Source organism: Scardinius erythrophthalmus (genome assembly GCF_964197995.2).
Source record: "Scardinius erythrophthalmus genome assembly, chromosome: 5".
NCBI lineage: Eukaryota > Metazoa > Chordata > Actinopteri > Cypriniformes > Leuciscidae > Scardinius > Scardinius erythrophthalmus.
Genome location: NC_138225.1, coordinates 50,811,389 through 50,833,888, shown reverse-complemented (window position 1 = coordinate 50,833,888; position 22,500 = coordinate 50,811,389). Strand labels below are relative to the sequence as shown.

Genomic DNA, 22,500 nt, shown 5'->3' with positions numbered 1-22,500 from the left:
TCTGTCTATGTGTCTGTCTGTCTATCTATCTGTCTGTCTATGTGTGTGTCTGTCTGTCTGTCTATCTATCTGTCTGTCTATGTGTCTGTCTGTCTGTCTGTCTGTCTGTCTGTCTGTCTGTCTATCTATCTATCTATCTATCTATCTATCTATCTGTCTGTCTATGTGTCTGTCTGTCTGTCTGTCTGTCTGTCTGTCTATCTGTCTGTCTATGTGTCTGTCTGTCTGTCTGTCTGTCTGTCTATGTGTCTGTCTGTTTGTCTGTCTGTCTGTCTGTCTGTCTGTCAATCTATCTATCGAAAAGAAGTCATACAGATTTGGAATGACATGAGGGTGAGTAAAGTATGTACATTATGTATCAAAATATTTATGATATTATTTATTTTTTTGCATCTGCTGAAGCACATGAGATTTATTTAGATCTGCTTTTGAGTTCAGTGGAAGGAAGGAAGTCAAACAGGATTGGAATGGTGTCAGAGTGTGTTTTATTGTGGTTGATCTATTCCCTTTAACAGACAGTGTGGGTGTTACACTCACTGTATGACTGCGAGGACACGGGAACAAGATGGAGTATTAGGTCTCGTTTAGGTCTCTCTTTTTTTAAATCCTTGTAGTAAATACTTTTGTTCATTTTATAATCCCCCATTAAAAGTTGATAAATCTTTTATTATTTGTAATTAACATTATTTCTTGACCTGAAAGTCATGATTTGTGTTTAATAGTTAGAGGTTTGATCCCAGACTTTTGAAGAGTGTTTTACTGTGTTGTTGCAGAACTCACTAAACTCACTTGGATTAACAGTGTTTGATGAATGACTAACAGGATGGATATCGAGAAGAAACTTTTGAATAAAATGCTTTTGCTTGAGAGAGAATTCAGGTATGAGTTTATTTATTTATTTCACATTTGTTGGAAGGGTGTCCTAATGTCTGTGTTTGATTCCATCAGATGTGTTAATGTAATAATCTCTGTAAAACAGTTTGAGATGAGGAAGTGAAATCAGTTGCACAAATAAAGCAATGTCAGTCAGTCTGTCTGTCTATTTGTCAGTCTGTCTATCTATCTATCTATCTATCTATCTATCTATCTATCTATCTATCTATCTATCTATCTATCTATCTATCTATCTATCTATCTATCTATCTATCTATCTATCTATCTATCTATCTATCTATCTGTCTGTCTGTCTGTCTGTCTGTCTGTCTGTCTGTCTGTCTTTCTATCGAAAAGAAGTCATACAGATTTGGAATGACATGAGGGTGAGTACATTATGTATCAAAATATTTATGATATTATTTATTTTTTTGCATCTGCTGAAGCACATGAGATTTATTTAGATCTGCTTTTGAGTTCAATGGAAGGAAGGAAGTCAAACAGGATTGGAATGGTGTCAGAGTGTGTTTTATTGTGGTTGATCTATTCCCTTTAACAGACACTGTGGGTGTTACTCACTGTATGACTGCGAGGACACGGGAACAAGATGGAGAAATGTGTGCTGCTCTGCTAAAAGAAAGGTCAATTCACATAAGATATAAGAGAAAAAATGTGTGTTTGTCTGTATAAGACAGACAGAGAAAGCGAGAGTAACTGAAGTGACTCACTTTGTCGTCTCTTTCTCTGTTTCTTCTGTTCTGTCACATCTCTCTTGTCTCGGCACCCTTCATGTTTCCGTCTCTCAGGGAATCTGTGATAACAGCTTACCTTATAACAAAATATATTTGAAATTAGATATCACATACTAAATCTCAAATGATTTACATTGGACATGAGAATCTCAAATGATTTACATTGGACATGAGAATCTCAAATGATTTACATTGGACATGAGAATCTCAGATGATTTACATTGGACATGAGTTTCTGCAATGCCAGTAATTCCCTTGAAAACATTCTTCTGTGGAAAACCCTATTGGATCCTTCCCAAACTGTTGCAACAAAGCCAAAAACACAATTCGTGGTCATTGTCCTCACAGATATTACTGGAATAGCCTGACCCATTTGAAGGGGGTGTCCACATACAGTACCTTTTGTCATATTACAATGAACTGCGCAGGCCCAATAATATGCCAAATTGCTTGACCTTATGGTCAGTATTTGGTTTCACACTTTCGGCAGCCAATAATCAATAAACATTTCTTCTATGGAGGCGTATTTAATCTCGTTTGGGTCTCTCTTTTTTCAAATCCTTGTAGTAAATACTTTTGTTCATTTTATAATCCCCCATTAAAAGTTGATAAATCTTTTATTATTTGTAATTAACATTATTTCTTGACCTGAAAGTCATGATTTGTGTTTAATAGTTAGAGGTTTGATCCCAGACTTTTGAAGAGTGTTTTACTGTGTTGTTGCAGAACTCACTAAACTCACTTGGATTAACAGTGTTTGATGAATGACTAACAGGATGGATATCGAGAAGAAACTTTTGAATAAAATGCTTTTGCTTGAGAGAGAATTCAGGTATGAGTTTATTTATTTATTTCACATTTGTTGGAAGGGTGTCCTAATGTCTGTGTTTGATTCCATCAGATGTGTTAATGTAATAATCTCTGTAAAACAGTTTGAGATGAGGAAGTGAAATCAGTTGCACAAATAAAGCAAAAATGACTGTGGTGTAATCAATGTTTGTTGATATAGGATAGATAATAGGCTACTCCATGATTATTACCATATACCACGTGCTTGGTACCATGGTATATATATATATATATATATATATATATATATATATATATATATATATATATATATATATATATATATATATATGCTTTTGGATCTGTAGTTCCATGGTATTCAAAAGTATAGTATTGCCATTTCATACCATAATTCTGCCACAGTACATTTTTTATTTGTATAATGCAGAATGAATACCATATCCATATGGTGAACGTACTTCAATGTGCTTTAAAATGCCATGTTATAACAATGACAATACTTTGATATATCAGTACCGAAACATTATAGGTTTACTACAAATAAAACCAAAAAATCATGGCTATTATAGTTAAACCAACTACAAATTAACCATGGTTTTGCTACACCATAGTTTAACCATGGTATTTGTTGTAAAAGTGTGGTTATACAAATGGTAGCCTACTCAATCTGCCAAAAAACTTTAGTAGGCTAACTACACTTTTACTATAATAAAACCATGGCTGATTTACATTTTAATCTAAGTTTATTTAGAAATACTTTGGTATATAAGCAGGGTGCATGTGTAAAATTTGTTCGTGAAACAATAGACGACAACGTTAAGCGGTTCAAATAGCAGATAAATGAAAGCACTCACCTACCCCGCAGCACACGGCAGGATCGCAGCATATCCCACCTTCTGTTCCCGATGTTTCCAGAGGCCTGAACCGCTGCTTTACTTCAGACAGTTCTGCCTTAAGCATCCAAATGTGTGTCCACTGTATATACACCACACCCACACAGGTGCAGGCAACAGTGCAGACGAGAAACCACTTCAACACTTCCACCTTCACCTTCCAAACACAAGCAGGAATGTTGTGGCTGTTCATTGTAAACTCTGACGTGATTTTCCCGTGTTCAATTGATCCGTTAACTTTCGGTTTCGCAACTTTCATCATCAGACAAGTGAAAGCAGTGGGAGTGGAGAAAAGTGTCAACAAAACATGGTCGGTTTATTCCCTGATGGACATTTTCTCCCAAGTTGGAAACAAAAATAGGATCAACGAATCACATTAGATGCTAGTGGACATGCCTCCGAAGGAATGAAGTGAAATGGAAAGTAAAAGGAATGAATTACATTAGCTTTCCTTTAGGGATTTTTTAAGGATTCATCCACGTGTTGACGGATCTTACCAAACCTAATAGGTATGACATTTTATTCCAGAAAACTTGATAATAAAGAAAAATGTGCCTGTATATGTACCATAGTATTTACATTGTACTGCAAGTGTTTGATACTATTGGTACATGTACATCATGGTATTACCGATCAGTAATATATAGTTATAATAAGTAGGCTACAAACAATAGCATGTCCAACAAGTGCAAAAAGATAATTGAATCCAATTTTTAATTTTATTATTTACTGTCTGTTTATCTGTTGGATTAATCAGACACTTTCAAAATCATACAGACAATCACAAATGGCAATACAGAAAACATCTCCATAAATATACATTTCATTTGCAAATAACTAAGCAGACTATTCTTCTTCTTTAAAATTCACAAGCCAAATGCCTCTCACACTTGAAATGTTATACCAATTTTCTGACAGAGCATTATGAATTCTGCATGAACACAGTACTCTAACATTTGCAACCATACAATTCCTTTAAGACTCAACAACAGTAGGTATTAAGAGAAAACAGGCTGATCATTGAACTACGCCCAAATGGCTCAAACAGGATACAGCATATTTAGAATAACTGAAGTTTCTGAATAAGTTTCATCTCATCATCAATGCTCCTGAGGAACACATCCGATCCCGCAGGATTCACCATGGAGTCATCAGCCACCAGGAGCGATTGATGGGCCGTTCCTGCAACAAACGCCATCATGGGGTTCCCTCCTGGAGCAAGGTCAAGAAACTGCTCATATCCTCTAAATGAGACCTGCTGGGGGGAAACACACAAAATAAAATTTCTAGTTTACATTTTTTTTTTTTTTTTACAGTCACAATTTCTCAATACTTTGGTCACTTTATCAAAACTCTTCACACAGTGAGCACAACAGCAGTCTATGTGGGCTAAACTAGGTCCTTTTACATGATCCATGGTTACATTACAGCACAAAATTATTCATGAATTGTGCCCTTTGAAATTGAAAGACTAACACCTGTGTAGGTGTTCAGCTACATCTATTTTTTTTATTACTCAATGTAGCAAATTGCTGTCTTATTAAATTTTGTATTATGTGAAGGATTGCATTTACAGTTTTTTATTTTTTTTAACAATCACTAGGACACATTTCAGTCTATGTGGGCTAAACTCTAAATCATTTAACTTTGCTTTGGCACAAAAATGCATTCAATGACTACTTTCAGTTTACATGAATTCTTCTCCCACTTAGACCCAACCACAGCCAAAACTCTATGCCTGCAGGCCGATTTTTCACATTTACATGCTCTTTTCAAAAGCTAACGTAATACAAATATGAATAAGACAGCAATTTGCTACATGTCTAAAGTAATCCCATATTGAAATATATTCCAAATCTAAAAATCGAAATACTATCAAAACAATAAGATGTAGCTGAACTCCTAACAGGTGTTAGTCCTTCAATTTCATTACCATCTATACAAAAGGGGAAACTTGGTAATAATTTTGTACTGTAATGTAAGCAAGGAACATGTAACATGCCACAGGGAATTACAAACAATAGAGAGTGTCATTCTTGAAAACAATGTATATTTCTACCTGTTGTTAGTGATTTTTAGGTCGTTGTTGTGAGAAAGTATCTTTGTTGGGTGAAAACCTTATGGAAGAATGACTTGGTTTGAGACATGTATGAAGTGTTTTGGTAGTTTTAGTGCATTTTGGATGTGAAATTAACTGCTAAGTTGGTTAGGAGAACTGTGTGAAGAGTTTTTAAAAAAATTACAAAAAGTATTGAGAATCATATCCTAATGAAAAAAGGTTCTTCTTTAGCTTGAGTAAAATAAAGCCTGTGGTTAACATAATTTGACGATACTTTGACATGTTGTTCTGCTACGTACACTGCACACACTCACACACCCCAAGCAAGTCTTATCTAGTTACTTATTAAAAACGTACAGTTTAAAAAATGTGCATAAATGCTTCAAAATGTGTGTTTTCGCTATGGTGTGTGTAATTTACAGTACGTTGCAGAACAAAAAGTCAAACGTCATACCAGCACCACTCAATCCACTTGTTAAATCGTGACATAGGGAATACTGTTTCCGGGTCCAAGTCGTTTCAATTGGGAATATTATCTCAACAGCCATTTATGAGCACTATTCATATCACACTTTTAAGCTAAGCTACAGTAAAGTCTCCGAGCTCATGGCGTCCCAGACACCCACATTTTAAAGATTTACAAAAGACAAATCACTCTCTGGCCAACTGAGATTTGGCTATGGAGATAAAAGTTATGCTCATGATTTTTGCATATTAGAACCGTTTGTTATTTGAGGCATTGACGTGACATGGCATTTTCACTGCCACACAAGATGAAAATGAATATAATTTGTATTGTCATCATTTAAAATGCAGTAAATGGTTAAACATTTCTTTATCTTACATGGACCTGTTGATATAAAAACTGCCTCGTTATTAGATTTCTTTCATTTTTGAGCAAAATCTCAAAATTGTCCTATGGTGTGACTGTCTCAAGCATTTGTAAATTAAAAAGAAAAACATACAAATGTTAATAAATACCTCAGGCATAATTTTACAATTGTCTATATTAGTAAATGACAATCATTTATTTCATCCATATATTTCTAAAAGCGTAGGAACTTGATACATTTTGTCACTTAAAACCATGTCCTCTGGTGTGACACCGTATCCTGATTTAAATCGGGCATTTCCACTAATAAGTTTAATTAGTTGAAGGACTCCATTCAAGGTCATGTTATTGAAGCCCCCTGTGAAGCACATGGTAAGTTTTTATCTCAGAATTGTTTAAATATTTAACTTTTTTGGAGCAAAGATTGACAAAGTTAGAGACCCCCTATATTTTCTCAAACATCAAAGTTCACACTACATAATTTTTTCATCAAAAGTGGTGTTTTACAAAAAAAAAAAAAAAAAAAAATTTTTACTGCATATTTGTCAACTACCCATTTGCTTTTAATAAGAGTGCTTGAACCCGGAAACGGTGACAACTCCTTATTTTTTAAGAGTGTAGGACACAAAAAAAACTCCCTTTCCGCAAATAAATGCTACCTGATGCGTCAGTGAGGAAGCAGCTTCATAAGGCTTTGTCATGGTCACCTCAGGATTGTTCAATAGCATCGTACTGATCCCAGCTGTCAGACCAAGAAGCTTCTCGTTCCCGGCCTCAGTTGGACTTCTGCCCTCCTCTGGGCCGGACACAGCAGTGGCACCCCACCATTTGTCCCCCTTCAACCTGAAACGAAACAGACTCATCTATCACATATGTTCTAATCCTTAATGCCTCTACCTCGAACAATCCTTCTCTCTCTCTCACGCGTTTATATGACGCTGTCTCATCCTGAGTTCTCGCATGTGTTTCAGAACGTTTGCAGTCGGTGTCTGCAGTTCTTGACCTCTCTTCCTTCTGCCCATCAGCTGTGACGGGTGCGGCAGCTTCTCATGGGTCAGGCCTACGTTCAGTCCGTTATGTCTGTTCACCTGAAAGAAAAAGAGTTCACAGCAGCTGATGTGATGTTACTATAGTAAAGTGATGGTAATTCCAGTCCAGAGTTCTTCAATCTGTGTGAAAAAGAAGTGTGCTTAATTGTATTAAAAGTGACTTATATTGTACTTTAAATCCAAGAATATATATATATATATATATATATATATATATATATATATATATATATATATATATATATATATATATATATATATATATATATATAAAAGCGGTTGCACTTTATTTTAAGGTGTCTGTTTTACAGTGTGATTATACATTTAATTACTAATAAGAATTACATGTACTTATAAGGTTAGGATTAAGGTGTGGTTTAGTGTTAGTTGAATGTAATTATGCACAATTTCTATAGTAACTACATGTAACATGTGTAAGAACACTGTAAAATAAAGTGTTACCAAAAAAATTAAATAATTAATAATTAAATACTGTAGACCACTTAAATGTACTTTCATGACACTTAAGTACACTTTTAAGAGTTAAGTACACTTTGTAATAATGTAAAATTAAAAGTTTTACTTTAAAGTACATTTTAAATAATTATTTTTTAACAATCTTTTGTCCTGCTTTAAAGAAGTACACTTATTTTGATGTGTTCACTAACATACTAAACCACATGTAAAATACTTAAAGTATCATTTTAACTGTAGTGTGTAGTGTTGTTTGATATTATTTGAAGTTATATTAAATGAAATGTACTAAATTGGAACTTCATCATTACAAATATATTTAAAAACCAGACATATAAGACAATATTAGTAATTATGAAATTACATATAAAGATGAAGTTAAGTCCTAGTTAAGTGGCACTCTAAAGTTCAGCTAGCTGCATTTGATATAAATTTAAACTATAAAACATTTTCATTTATTTGCATGCAATAACATTCAGTCCACACTTAAGTATATTATAAGTACACTTTTTAAAAGTATAGCCTACTAATGTGAACTTTTTCATAAAGGAAGGTACTTCACAAATACCACGGGATGACTATCATGGCATCGTGCCCAAGAAAAATAAGGTCATCAAACCATGATACTTTTGGAGTTGTGCCGGTGGTAAGGAAACTCTATACAAGAAATATTGTATGGCCTATGATTTTTTTCCCCCAGCACAATAACATCAGGGACACATTTTAAGGGAACAAATAGGGAAATGTTTGTTTAACGATGACTTTAAATAAAGATGTTAAAGGTGCATCATCCGACTTCTAGTTACTCACCATCCCAGCGTGTGAAGTGGAAAACAGGCCTGGATCAAGAAAGGGTTCATATCTGAACGACTCCTCACTGCCAACAACCATACAAACACAGTCAAACTTTCAAAGCTCTCAGAAGTACTTTTTTAAAACTCTTTTCCACTGAGATAGGGCTATTGAATGAACAATTTTACCATGGCAGTGGCACATCTGGTCTCCAGTTAGGCTCGCCATGTTGAGGTTGCACAGGTACATGTAACACACTCTCCTCTCCGTGGCGATTCACTTCCTTTGATCGCCTGTAGATGGCAAAATAACATTACAATGCCCAGAAATTGAGAAACATGGATACAGAAAACACACTGAAAAAAAAAAACATTTTTACTCAGAAATTACCCGTAAATGTTGTTATAAATAAATGTCAGGTAACACGTTAAATTAAACGTGAAATTTTTAAGTAAAAAAATGAAATTTTCTTGTAAAAACGTACTCAAATAATCTGTTTTATTCACAACTTCGAAAAATATTGTTTTACAGTGCATGTTCCTTTATTTTTTGACATATTTGACAGAAACACTTACTTTGCGAAAGGCGGAAATAGGTCAAAATCCTCCTCTTCAGTTTGCGGTGACAGGTATGTCGTGGTCCACATCTCTTTTAGCCGTGTAGCAAGAAAAACACTTAGTTAAACTTAGACTAAACGTATATTTTATCCGTTTATTATATATGTAAGCGATATAAGGCTGAAATATGTTATCTTATGTGGAATATGAGACCTAAGATATGCTGAAATGATCTCTTAGAAAAATTATAGATTTTTTTTAAAAGAAATTTTCGCGCTACTGACATCATGACTGCGCGTGAGATGGCGCTGTATATTAGCAGTTAATCTAATTAGCCATAGCAAATGTTTTTTATTTATTTATTATTTATTTTAATTAAATTAGAAAGATGTAGCTGACGAACAGGACTTTTAATTAGTCAAAGAAAAAGATTTGTATTTATTTATTTATTTATTTATTTCAGTTAATTTATTAGGATGTAGCAGACGAACACGACTTTTAATCAGCCAAAGAAAAGGGTTATTTATTTATTTAAAATAAAGTCAGAAAGATGTTGCAGACGAATAGGTAGAAAGATGTAGCTGACGAACAGGACGTTTAATTAGCCAGAGAAAAAAATTGTATTTATTTATTTCAGTTACATTAGAAGGATGTAGCAGACGAACATGACTTTTAATTAGCCAAAGAAAATGTTTATTTATTTATTTATTTAAAATACAATCAGAAAGATGTAGCAGACGAATATGACTTTTAATCAGCCAAAGAAAAGGGGTTTTTATTTATTTATTTCAGTTAAATGAGAAAGATGTAGCAGACGACCAGGACTTTTAACTGCTCTCTGAGTCACTCTGCTCACGTCATGGTCTGATCTTTGGGAAGAGTGACGGCAGGGCTCTAAACTTTCACACACCGGCGATACTTTAATTCATCCGTCTTCATCTAGTAAGATATGTCAGTGTCCTTAAGAGTACAAAAAAGTTTTGTTATCATTCACAATATTGTTAGATTTCGTTGACGAGAACGCGTCTCCTGGTTTTAAATCTGTTTTTTTGTTTGAAGTGCGGAGATTTAGGATAGCCACACGTTAAATGGACGCATGCGGATCGCGTTTATATAATATGTGAGTGTAATAAACAACTTTTCAGTGCAGGGAAGAATTACCTTTCTGCTTCTTTTGGACATTTGTTGTATTGGCTTTTGTGTGTGCGGATTCCAGTGAACGGAAAAACTTCCACCCAAGTTTTCCTGCTGTTGGTCGTCGTGTGATCCAGCAGGTGGAGAAACACGAGCCGCTGTTTCATCAGGGAGAACAACACTGGAAGCGAATTTAAAATAAATCCGTTTTCTTCTGAAACTCCCTCTGGATTTAATTTCACGACTTAGTGGCTCGATTAAGCAACTACCTAGAACTGGTAAGTGTTAAATGTCTTTATTCCAGCGAACACACTCGGACACATTTACAAGCACTCAAGGTTGTTTCGTTTTTAGCCTATGTTTGAGTAACGTACATGATGTTCCTGTGTTTCATTATTATTTTTCATACTGATTTTGAACCTTTCTCATATCTTTCACTTTATTGTTCAGAATTTAAGTGTTTTAATTCGATAACATTAGAATTAGTTGTAAATTTGCGTTCAGTTTGTCCAAAAGAATATGAATGTGACTCAAATATCCTACTGGAAAATCCTGTAGGAATTTCAATTTATTCTTCTCACTCAATCTCATGTATAACCTCTGCTTGTGTTGCATTAGAAGAATGTAAAGGAAATCACAGTGCGAGTGAACATCCTGACATATTTTCCTTTTGATGTCATACATGGGCATTTAATCCTATAGTTGAAGTGTTTATCTAGTTTTTGCTTGACATTAGATCCATTAGATTGTCCCTGGATTATTGTGAACAGACAGTAAGATGATGTGTGGCTTCTTGAATTCATGAATACACCTGTTGAGTTACTTTACAGGTGCCAGCCAGGAGTGATTAGTTTCATTCATGCTTGCTGGCTCCAGGCTCTGCTTGATTGATTTGACAACTTTGTGTTTTGGACATAATAAAACCATGATATTCCTTGGAGTACCATGTGAATATTATGGTATATGAATATTCAGTACCGTATACTATATTTAGTCTCAAACCATCTCGGCTCCATGTTACAGACCTTTTGTACGGAAGGATTGGTTGTGGCCTGGACATCGCTGAGGTTTTGAGAGGGAAACTATATTTTCTTATCTTAGTTTCGGTTCAGGTGTTTTGATGCACTTTATCTGACCCTTTTATTTATTTACGTGTCTCTCCCTCTTAGCTGTATAACGTGTTGTGTCTGGCTTGCTCTGATTCTCTATTTGTTCTCGCAGTCTCGTCTCTGGCACTTTAATTGAAAACTGGGTTTGCATGCCTGCAGCTGCTTGCCTTTAGGGACTACACACACACACACACACACACACACACACTTAATGACAGACCAACATTCCTCAGTCTCGGAAAGGTATGCTGTCTGTCTCTGTCTTTCTCATTTTAGCTGTCCATCTCTCTTTTGTTTCCTTCTTTCTCTCAGATAGCTCATGTCCAAAACAAGTTAATTATATGAGTTACTCAGTCTCTAACGTGGCGTACTTTAGTTCTTGCACACATACAGTAGCTTAGAGGAAAAGTTTAGGAACATAAACTTGGAAGTAGGGTACAAGTTTGGGAATAATGGTGGCATACGTTGCGTTGCCAGATTAATGTTATAGTCCCGTGCTTCACTCTGAAACACTTCAGCAAAAAAAAAAAAAAAAGTGAAGGCAAAAAATTCATGATTATTTTGGTCTGTATTGTCAGTGAGATTAACACGATTAACACGATTAACACGATTAGGAGTGGGCGACATGACCAAAAAAAAAAAAAAAAAAAAATATATATATATATATATATATATATATATATATATATATATATAATATATATATATATATATATATATATATATATATATCAATATATCAATAATATTTTGCTGGAAATAAGGTTACTCTGATTTAAAAAATGTAGATACCAGTGAAATTTCATAATTCTTGATACCAATTTCAATAACACAGCAGAAATAGCACATTAGTTCCAGCCCTAAAGTCAATGTTTCTCATCCACAAACCGTGCATATTCAAATTAGTCGTCAAGTGACATGAAAACTAGTGCTGTTCAGAAACATTGTGAGCAAACCTTCGTGCAGTACATGAAGATAACAACAGTTTGGTCTGTTTTTCACACAAACCTATTGTATGATTTCAGAAGAGCTGTAATATAGCTTGAGACTCATATGGATTGCATTCAATACTTTAATGGCTTTTTTATTTTTTAAGCTTGACATGCCAAATCTCCATTTATTTTCTTTCTATGGTAAAGAGCAGCATGGGCATTCTGCTTAAAGGGATATGTCACCGCTGGAAAGATGAATGTGTATTTAAATTGGGTAATTTATGTAATAGAAATGTGAAATTATATTAGAAGTTGGTGCCTTCTAGACTGAGAAAAGCCAGATAATGTATTTTTTGCTCATGTGGATGAAAGACAACAACTCCCAGAATGCAGTTGCTTCGCTGCCCTACGAGGACACTCCCAAGCCACGCCTGTATCGGGAGAAATGATACAACTAGGCTACTAGTCGACTCAAAACCATAGACTGTAAAAAAATATGGACGTAGTGTCCGTGACGTCACCCGTAGGTTTATGAAGACCGTTTTTGAAGCCTAAAGTGGGCGTAGCCGACCATCGCCATCTTGGCAGCGCGTCACTCCCGAATTGATTTATTTTTACAGTCAGACAATTAGCTGAGGTAACGTGACGGCTAACAGCCAGCAGACAAACGGCTAATGATGACTATTGACCACAGCAGGGGGAATCCACCTGTTACTCAAAAGTGGACACTCCCTTAATTATGCAGAAATTTAAGGCTTAATATAATTTAAACGGATGAGTTATAAAAAAATTCACCCCCCTCACAGTTGTCATGAAGGGCAAAATTAGCTGTATAGACCAAAGCCACTTTTTGCTCCAGGCTGTAAACATGTTTTTTTCTGCAGTAAAGTTGGGCATTTCAACATGGGGGAGATGCAGATTTGATTCACTTTTGCAGCCAGACTCAAGCGGCCAGTCGATGAATTGCCGTTTAATTCACTTCCGTGTTGGTTTCAAGAGAGAGACAGGGAGGTTGCCGCTTGCTCGAAACTGAAAAGTCGGCGTTTTATCGTGAGATGCCCCTATGGGCGGGCTGAAGACATGTGGGATGAGCTCCCCCTACTGGCTGGAGTCTCTCGCCTCTGGACAAAAGAGCCTCCGATGAGCTAAATGACGATTTTTGTGTCATCTGAGTTTTTTTTCCAGACACACAATACAGAAATCTCTTGTCTCAGGGGGACATGAGGGAGGGAAGCACGGCCATTCCAGAATACTACCGGGTTTCTACTGATACAAAGCTTAATGATAATCGGTGAAGTAGGGCTGGGCGATATGGCTGAAAACTGTATCACGATACAAGTGTTTCATATCGGTCGATATCGATAATTATTGATTTTTTTTTATAACATATTTAAAATAAGGACCAGTCCAGGAGACAAATATATTACATTTAAAGATTTTTTATTTTAAACTTAACCTACCTCTGATTATAATCCCATCAGTTATAAAGGCAGAAATGTCAACACGACCATGGAAACAATTATCTCTTAACATTAAGGTGCAAAATTAAAGAATACATAAGAAATGCTTTATAAAGAGGTGGGCGAAATGGCAAAAATATAATATTACGATTTCTTTCAGGAAAATCACGATTCACGATTTTATCACAATTCTTTTTTATGTTGGTTTTACTATTTTGTGACTGAGCATTACAGCCAAACTAATGTCCATATTTTAAAAACAAAGCCTTAGGTAACAAAATATAAAATAAAAAAGAATGGCAGACAGGGGCGAAGATAAAAAATGTTCTCATTATTTTCTTTGTTATTAAATATTAAGATCAAAGATACACATTACACATACACAACTTAATATACTATATATTAAATAAACAGTGCTTTATGTTTTCAGCTACAGTAGGTAGCATTGCAGAAAGTAATTAAATGTGATGAACAAATATGAAAATAAAACAAAACAGACTTCACTGTATAAATTATACATTGATACTTATTAAAGCTATTAATAAAGTTATCAGTCAAGAGCAGTGAGTGATTATCTCTTTACATTTTGTTGTTTTATTAACATTAAAGGGATAGTTCTCCTAAAAATTCTAATTTTCATAATTTACTCTCTCACGTTGTTTTAAACTCGAATAAGTTTTTTTTCTTCTGTTGAAAATAAAAGTTATTTGGAAGAATGACCAACAGTTGATGTACCCCAGTGACTTCCATAGTATATTTTTCTCCTATGGAAGTCAATGGGGACCAGCTACTGTTTGGATACCCACATCCTTCAAAATATTAATATTAGAAAATATTAGAAGGAAATGAATACAGGTTTGGAACAACATTAGAGTGCGTAAATAATGAGAGAATTTTTATTTTTGGGTGAACTATCCCTTTAAGGACAAGCGGCAGCGTGTTTACTATTACTACTGTCTCTTTTTGGTTCCAGTAAGCCTCTCGTTCTTCTTTCATTTGGCATCGGATGTCCTTATTGAGCCGGCGGTATCGCTCGAAGTCGACCAGCTTCACTCGCTTCCGTTCGTCCACCATACTGAGACACTCATCCGATATCCACAGCTGTGTTCGGCGACGAGCGGGAGGGCACAATTCCTTTGCGCATTTCATGATGGCATTTGAAAGCTGTTGTTCTTCGACGTTGACGTCTTCGGATGGAGCCAATGCTGCGAAACGGTTGGATAGTGCTATTTGGAATTCAGTCTTGCGAACGGGATCCAACTAGCCTGACTTCGTCATACTCATATTCTAGTCAGAATGTGAGTCTGATACTGCTCCATAGAGATTTGATTATGGGGCGTGTCTTAACCGAACCAGGAGAAAAAAAAAACCCCTCTGCACTCAATTGGATAGACCTACAACCAATCAGAGCAACGCAGTAAGTTCTCTTTCATTCATGATGTTATTAATAACTTTAAACAGAATCATCAGCTGAAATCTGCGCGCCGCGGATTATCAAAAATACGACACATTTATAGGACATAAAAGGGTCTCTGCGGCAAAAGTGAAAGTAAAAGCACCCGTTTCAATAAAAGGATATGTCAAAGTTTATATAACAGGGTCGGGAACAGACCATACACTCGCACATCTGTATAAAAGTGAAGTCAACGCATCTTGACCTCGTGGGTTTTTGTGAGAGGAGTTTGTCAAACGCTGGAGAAATTGTCTTTAAAAAAAGAATTTGGCTAAGTCCTTCCACAGCAGAGAAATTAATATTTTTTAATAAAAACCTATAAAAAAGTGAGACATTGTGGCTTGATTTCTTTTATTAATATTCATTTTTCATGACCAAAATAACATTATGCACAGTGAGGAGCCTACAGTTTACAAGCTTCACATATTAGAAAAATACAATAATAAAAAAAACAAATTTTTAATGGCTCGTCAAGGTTGTTTCAGCTCAGCACCTGCAAGTGTCGCCCGTTGAGACGGGTGTGGGATTGTTTCGAAGCCTCGACACAATATGGCACATTTGCTTCAGCTGTTTCATTGTTTCACAAAGCCTCGATCTGCCTACCACCAGTTCTCTGTTCGTCTTTTAAAATTAATGCGCTGTCGTTTTCTTTTATAACAGACGCGATAGCGGAATCTAAACATCTTAATTCTCCAGCTGCAGTCACCTTTTGTTGAAAACCAATTCAACCCAAGCGCTATTTGATGACGTGGGTGATTACGTAGCCGAAGATCATCTGTCCATCATCGATTAAAGCCCGCCCTGGCAATTTGATTGGCTCGGCCTTCTGGGAGCCGAGCATAATTACTCCTCAACGGATCGAGTCCAGACCGAACTTCCCGACCATAAATGTTGTGGGCGGGGTTCGGGCTGGCACCCAGGCTAGGATCCAACAAGCATTTCCAATCTAGCTTGGCTGATGGACGCGATTTGCTTTTGGTTCTATGTAGTCGAAGCTTGATCACAGCGCGCACAAGGTAATGATCCGATCCACAGTCTGGGCCGCGCATCGAACGGACGTCCTTGAGTGATGATCGGAAACGAGAGTTGATCAGGATGTAATCCAACATCGCGGAGTCGTTGCCAGCTGGATTACGCCACGTAAGTTGGTGTTTCTTTGGATGTTGAAAGTGGCTATTCCCAATGATGTAGCTGTTGGCACTGGCGAAGGACAAGAGGCGCAGACCATTGTCGTTGATCACACCGTGTCCAAAACAACCCATTGTGTTCTCCCAGCCAGATCGATCAGTGCCAATGTGGGCATTGAAATCTCCAGCCAATATAATCAGTTCGGTCTGCGGAATCGAGTCCAACGTGAGTTGCAGTTGGTTGTAGAAATCATTTTTTGTCGGTTCCGGGTTTGTCTCGGTCGGTGCATAGACGGCGACAAGGTGGGTTTTGATGGTGCCATTGATGGTAAGGACCGCAATTCGATCAGAGATCGGCTGGAATGAGACGACACTCCCGACTGTGCGGCGGGCAACCATGAATCCAACTCCCGCCTCTCGTTTGTCGCCACCTGAGTAGTATAGTGTCATCTGGTCGTCAATAGATGGCGGTTCAACGACCATCTGCCCTGATCCAGTGAGCCGTACTTCCGATAGCGCTGCGATGTCGATTTTGCAGCTCAGCAGCTCCTTAGCAATGATTTCTTTTTGGCCAACATGGTGACCAGTTCGTACATTCCATGCAGCAATTCGAATTTCCATTTTCGGCGTAACGATCTTTCTTTGATTTCTTCGGCCAGTAGCATATTTCTCACCAGCATCCAGGTTCCCCAATGCTGGCGCATCGGCTGCCCCGGATGCAGTAGCATTCATCGTGAAATTTGATTCGTGATTTTCCATCGGTTTCGTGCCTAGTTTCCCTGGTTTCCCAGTTCTGGCCACCTCGGCAGGGCGACCACCTTCCTCCTTTTTCAGCCGGGCTTAGGACCGTCCTTGGCTGGAACCAAATAGCAGCTGACTTGGAGGTTGCGGCCTCAAAGCACGAGTACCACACGCTTTATCGAACCCTTCGACGACTGAGCGGAAAGGCTAAATCAACGAACGTCAACATCCGGAAAGCCGAGGGCACCTTCGTACGATCATCGACGGAGCGTCTACACCGTTGGAGGGAGTTCTTCGAAACGTTGTATAATCACAACCCACCACACAAATCGAGCCACCAGAGGCCGCGATGTCCAATGCCGAACCGACGCTCGTAGAGGTAAAGGCGGCCATCCGGACTTTGAAAAATGGCAAAGCGCCTGGTGTGGATGCGATTACCACAGAAGCGATCAAGGCTGGTGGAGACGTTCTTCTCCAGCGAGTACACCTTCTCCTGCAAAACATCTGGCGTACGGAGAAAATACAAACGACATGGAAAAAGGCCATCATCATCCCGATCTTTAAGAAAGGCGACAATCGGGAATGCCAAAACTACCGTGGCATTAGTCTACTCTCAATCGTCGGCAAGGTCTTTATGAAAGTTATCCAAGCACGCCTGCAGAAACACCGTGAGCAAACGAGTAGAGAGGAGCAATCCGGCTTCAGACCACAACGGGGGTGCTGTGACCAAATATTCAGTCTCCGCCAGGTGATGGAGGAGCGAATTCGATGTGGAAAGCGGATGGTCATCGTCTTTATCGACTTTAGATCCGCCTTCGACTGCGTCGATTGGCAAGCACTTTGGACGACGCTGGAGACCGAGCACATCCCATCGAAAGTCATCAAGCTCCTGCAGGAAAACTACAATGGATCATCAAGCCAAATACGTATCCGAAACGAGTTATCTGCTGAACTTACCATCCGCACTGGAGTACGCCAGGGAGACGTCGCCTCACCGCTGCTCTTCAACATCGTTGTCGACGCAATCATGAGGAAAGTCTTCGAGGGTAGGCGAGGAGTCCAGTTCGACGAAAATGGCTCATCAGTAACGGATCTTATGTTCGCCGACGACAGTGGCGTGCTGGCCGAGGATGATGCCGAAGCCACGGACATTCTCTACGAGATCGCCGGCGTTGCCCAATCATATGGTTTAAAAATTAATGTTGACAAAACGAAGGTACTGACAACAGATGGATCACCGGCTGACCTCAACCTCGACGGCATCCAGATTTAGCAAGTTCAGAAGTTCAAATACCTGGGCTCACTGGTTGAAGAGAGGAGAGTTGCGTCTACGACGGAGACCCACAGTCGAATTGGCGAAGCAACCGCAGCATTCGCCTCGCTAAAGTGGTGTCTGTGGAAGCGAACCAATGTTTCTATCCCGACCAAGGTTCGCCTGTTCCGGACGCTGATCCTGCCGATTCTACTCTACGGATCCGAAACGTGGACGGTGCTGAAGGCGGACCTCAACAAACTCGAAGTTTTCCAAATGCGATGCCTGCGCCAGATCTTGCGAGTATCACTTCGAGATTGCCTTCGAAATGAGGACATCCGGCACAGATGCCAACAACAACCTCTGATCGAGGAACAAATCCAAAAACGACGACTGCGATGGTTTGGTCATGTCTGCAGAATGAGTGGGAGCCGACTACCACACCAACTCCTCTGGCATAACCGACCCTCCCAGTGGAGAATCCAGCGAACGGCACCAAAGAAAACGTGGCTCAAACAGGTTGAGGAGGACATCAGGAATCGTAGACTAAATATCCACGACGCCAGAACGACCGCCTTGGATCGTCCCGCATGGAAACGCCTCGTAAATGAGATTCGACAACCATTGGCACCCACAGCAGCGTACGGACTTAGGAGCCAATCCAGACCAAGCGCCAGCTAGGGATCAAGAAGAGAAGAAGAAGACTGTCTCTTTAAGAGCTGTGCGCGACGCGTCTATTATACAGGCATTTGACATGCAGATTTTCTCTCAATTTTCTCAAGTTTGCTTTCACTTTAGACATATCCGACTAGTTTATGTAAACCTTGTGTGTATATAACAGTATTAGCACAATAAGACTCGAAAGATAACTTAGTCCAGTATCCAGGCGCTGGTAGACAGGCTTTTAGTGCATGTGAGCTTCACATATACGCGCTGAGAAACGCACACGCTAGAACAGCGCATCAGCACGCGAATAACAGAGAAACTGACGACGGTCTTGCATAATCTGCAGACGACATTGGTCTGACTACGGTCAGACTTGAAGTCAGGAGAGCTGACTTTTCCTGTTTTATCTAGTTAATAGAGAGTGAGTGCCTTTGTTCATGCAATCAAACTTGCTTTGCTGGTTTCTTCCGACGAAAAAAAAAAATTATCGAACGTTTTATCGAACGCATTTTTTATTGATATTGATTACGTGTCTATCGCGATACATATCGTTACCGTTTTATCGCCCAGCCCTACGGTGAAGTATCCCTTTATATCTCTTGTTGTGTTCCACAGTGAAAGATGAGTGAGTAGATGACAGGAGTTTGACGTTTGTATGAACTACCTCTTTAAATGGATAATAACAAAGTTCAGAATTGATTTGGTCTTAGATCAGCGTTTTTCTTTTATCAGTGTCCGCTCTGAGCAGAGCTGAGCATTGTGCTGTGATTTGATTCTCTGCTCCAGATTCCTACGCTTATGACTAAAATGTGACCAACATTAAAGTTCCAGAGACACTGTGCTAGAGAGGAAAGAGAAAGTGAGTAAAAGGGCATGAAGAGCACCCTTGTTGCACTTGATTTTGGCATGAATCCTTTTTCAGGGATTGATTTTTATTGATTTTACCACAAAACTATCACCAGCCAGTGCCATTTTTGCGGCTGTCATCAAAAAATGCATTGACAATATTAGAGCCGGTCCCCTATATCATGACATGGGGGAAGATGTTGCAATCATATGACCAGCCGAATAGGACCACATAGCAGAACCGTAGTGCCAGATGTTTCAGACAAGCAGCTACAGCTTATACACGTCATTTTCTTTTATTAGATATGAGCTATTTCCACATGGATTTTGATATTTAACAATGATAATTTTAAATGAAGTAATTTTGTGTAATGATAAAATATTGCCTATTAATAATGTTTAAAGTCAATGAATACAAACACAGTAGTTCATTTTTAGTTCAACGATATACAACATTTTATTTTATTATTATATTTTATTATTTTGTGTAACCGTGTTGTAAAGTGTTTCCTTTTGACTGTGATATTATGTTCATGTCATTACAAATCATACAATCTCATCCGAAGCCTCCTTTGCTAATTCCAAACTTCACTTCACTTCATTGTGTGTGTGTGAAAGAGAGAGGTTTGCAAAACTTTATTTAAAACAACACTTAATAATCTTCAACAATTCACATTATATACATTAAAAAAATTATAAAAAATTAAAATAAAATAAAAAATTACATTTCCAAAACCAGATGTCCATCAGAAACAACTCACAAAACATCATTAATACACCACAGATCATTGAAACCCATCTCATTATTTACAAGACTATAGTATGCAAATTCTATTTTTAGTCTACCAGCTACTAATTTCATAAACATCACTTCAACATTAATACTATTAAGCTGTAATCTAGGGCTGAACGATACATCGAATTTTCATCGTCATCGCGATATGAACTCGCGCAATGAACACATCGCAACAGACAGCCTGACACGATGAATAACACCTGGTTCAGATTACAAGATTTTTGTGTCTGTTACGATAGTCACGGTGTCAGATTACTCGATTTTGACTCCTAAAATCTTGTCGTGTCATGGACAAGAAACATGTAGACTACACGTTGCACACACACACTGTCCCTCGCCCACTCACTCGCGCTAAATAGTAATCCAGGCAGGTAATAAACGTTTGACCTATCACGCAAATAACCTATTAAAGCACTAAGACATGGGAACAGTATATTCTATTTTACAATGTCTATTAAAAAAAAAAAAAAAAAAAATAAATCAGGAATTGTTGTTAGCTATCGCTAACATTCACATTTGAATATTTATCGCAAGTCATATCGTCATCGCAATATTAAACAATGTTATCGCACATCGCAGCTTTTCCTCATATCGTGCAGCCCTACTGTAATCCTTGATTTTTCCTGGTTTTCCATATTGCCAGTTTCGCAGTTCCTATTAAATAATTTAACAGACACATCTTCCTTCTTGTTGAAAAATTATATTTCACACCCCCTATAAAAACTTCCTCTGAGAATTCTTCACCAAAAGCTTGAAACAATCTATTAAGAACATCAAAAAGATATAAAATATTAGTAATTATGTTCAGAGAAAGCTCCTGACGAGGTATCGCATTAGTGACCGCAGTCTGTGTGTGGAGACGGGCCGACAGACTTCAAAAAAGCTTTTGACTCCACTTGGCATGAAGGTCTTTTTCTTCAATTAATCCAGTGCGGTATCGGAGGAAAAACATATAGCATCATCAAATCAATGAACACAAACGACAAATTTGCAGTTAAAATTGGTAACAAACACACAGAATTCCTCCCTCAGAGTCGTGGAGTGAGACAGGGCCGCAGCTTTAGTCCCACGCTGTTCAATATCTACATAGATGAGCTAGCGAGGGCTCTGGGTAGAGGTCTTCACGGGTCCACTTGGATCCGAAAACCCGAGGTCCGACCCAAGACCCGAGCGGTTTCGGGTCCAAAACTCCGAGTGTCTCAGACACGGGTCGGGTTCGGTATTAGTGGCCTCGGGTCTCGGGTAATTTAAAATAAATATGCCTTTTCCAAATGGACCCGAGAAGACCCGAATTCTTTTAAACTATGTTGGGCATTTAACAAAATTGCATTATTTAAAACAAATCTATGACAACGTTCTCTCACTTTTTCTAAATGAGAGAGCGAATCCGCGCTTCTACATGCAATGGGCTATAAGCACGGTTGCCTCCGCATTTATTTACTCAGTTATTAATTTGCTTAGTTATATAATTTATAGTTTGAATAAGAGCACACCCCAATAAACTTGGGGTAATCAGAAAAAATGTTTTATTCATTAGGCTAGCCTACATCATAGATCGGAATTTTCTTCGGGAAACGGGCAGACTTGAATAAATAGCAACCAGCAAACAATAAACGATAAAAATTGCAAAACAAATTTTAATAATTAATCCAAAGTTTGAACATTTATGGGTAGGCTAAAACATCTTATTTTGAACGTGCGGTGTGTGACTGCAGTAAGCAGACTCGTTGCTCACGTTGCTAAAGAAAAGTTGCGAAAATAAAGACATGCCTACATGGTAAATTCTGCTATGGTGGTTCTAATGCCCTGATTTTTATCTAAACAACTTTTTAACAACGGGATTGTAGGCTAAATAACAGTCAATGACTGGGAGACTTTGGATATTTTATTGAA

General features: G+C 37.9%; 3 protein-coding genes across 8 annotated transcripts in view; 1 reads left to right on the top strand and 2 right to left on the bottom strand.

The window, feature by feature from the left end:
* The window catches only part of tnfsf13 (TNF superfamily member 13), a 13,589-nt gene extending 10,000 nt beyond the window's left edge, over positions 1 to 3,589 (bottom strand). The window contains exons 1-3 of one of the 4 annotated variants that reach the window (XM_081365801.1): positions 3,294 to 3,589; positions 1,602 to 1,701; positions 1,453 to 1,500 (exon numbers count right to left, since the gene is read on the bottom strand). In XM_081365801.1, coding sequence (XP_081221927.1) covers positions 1,453 to 1,500; positions 1,602 to 1,701; positions 3,294 to 3,587 — 442 coding nt within the window. In that variant the 5' untranslated portion in view covers positions 3,588 to 3,589. Of the gene's footprint in view, positions 1 to 1,452; positions 1,504 to 1,601; positions 1,702 to 3,293 lie in introns of all 4 variants that reach the window. The other 3 variants (XM_081365804.1, XM_081365802.1, XM_081365803.1) reach the window with 3 other exon arrangements.
* A 234-nt stretch (positions 3,590 to 3,823) lies between these two features.
* LOC308691744 (uncharacterized protein) lies at positions 3,824 to 10,387 on the bottom strand. Of its 3 annotated transcripts, none has more exons than XM_081367284.1 (7): positions 10,253 to 10,387; positions 9,110 to 9,182; positions 8,723 to 8,827; positions 8,553 to 8,619; positions 7,144 to 7,307; positions 6,879 to 7,062; positions 3,824 to 4,586 (listed from the first exon to the last, which is right to left on the bottom strand). In XM_081367284.1, exons 2-7 carry the CDS (start codon positions 9,178 to 9,180, stop codon positions 4,389 to 4,391), a joined length of 789 nt encoding a protein of 262 aa, XP_081223410.1. In that variant the 5' UTR covers positions 9,181 to 9,182; positions 10,253 to 10,387; the 3' UTR covers positions 3,824 to 4,388. The 3 variants fall into 3 exon arrangements, with proteins under 3 accessions (XP_081223410.1, XP_081223411.1, XP_081223412.1); XM_081367285.1 differs by having other exon boundaries at positions 3,993 to 4,586; positions 6,927 to 7,062; XM_081367286.1 differs by having other exon boundaries at positions 4,031 to 4,583; positions 6,927 to 7,062.
* The window catches only part of kif1ca (kinesin family member 1C, a), a 62,577-nt gene continuing 50,027 nt past the window's right edge, over positions 9,951 to 22,500 (top strand). The window contains exon 1 of the mRNA XM_081367282.1: positions 9,951 to 10,503. The gene's annotated coding sequence lies outside the window, so the exon portion shown is untranslated. The remainder of the gene's footprint in view (positions 10,504 to 22,500) is intronic.

Excerpts from the sequence above, each read along its gene's own strand:
- LOC308691744 (XM_081367284.1), bottom strand. The coding sequence starts at position 9,180 with ATGTGGACCACGACATACCTGTCACCGCAAACTGAAGAGGAGGATTTT. Across the intron at positions 7,308-8,552 it reads CCACTTCACACGCTGGGATG|GTGAACAGACATAACGGACT; the intron begins GTGAGTAACTAG and ends TTTTTCTTTCAG. Across the intron at positions 7,063-7,143 it reads AGACAGCGTCATATAAACGC|GTTGAAGGGGGACAAATGGT; the intron begins GTGAGAGAGAGA and ends GTTTCGTTTCAG.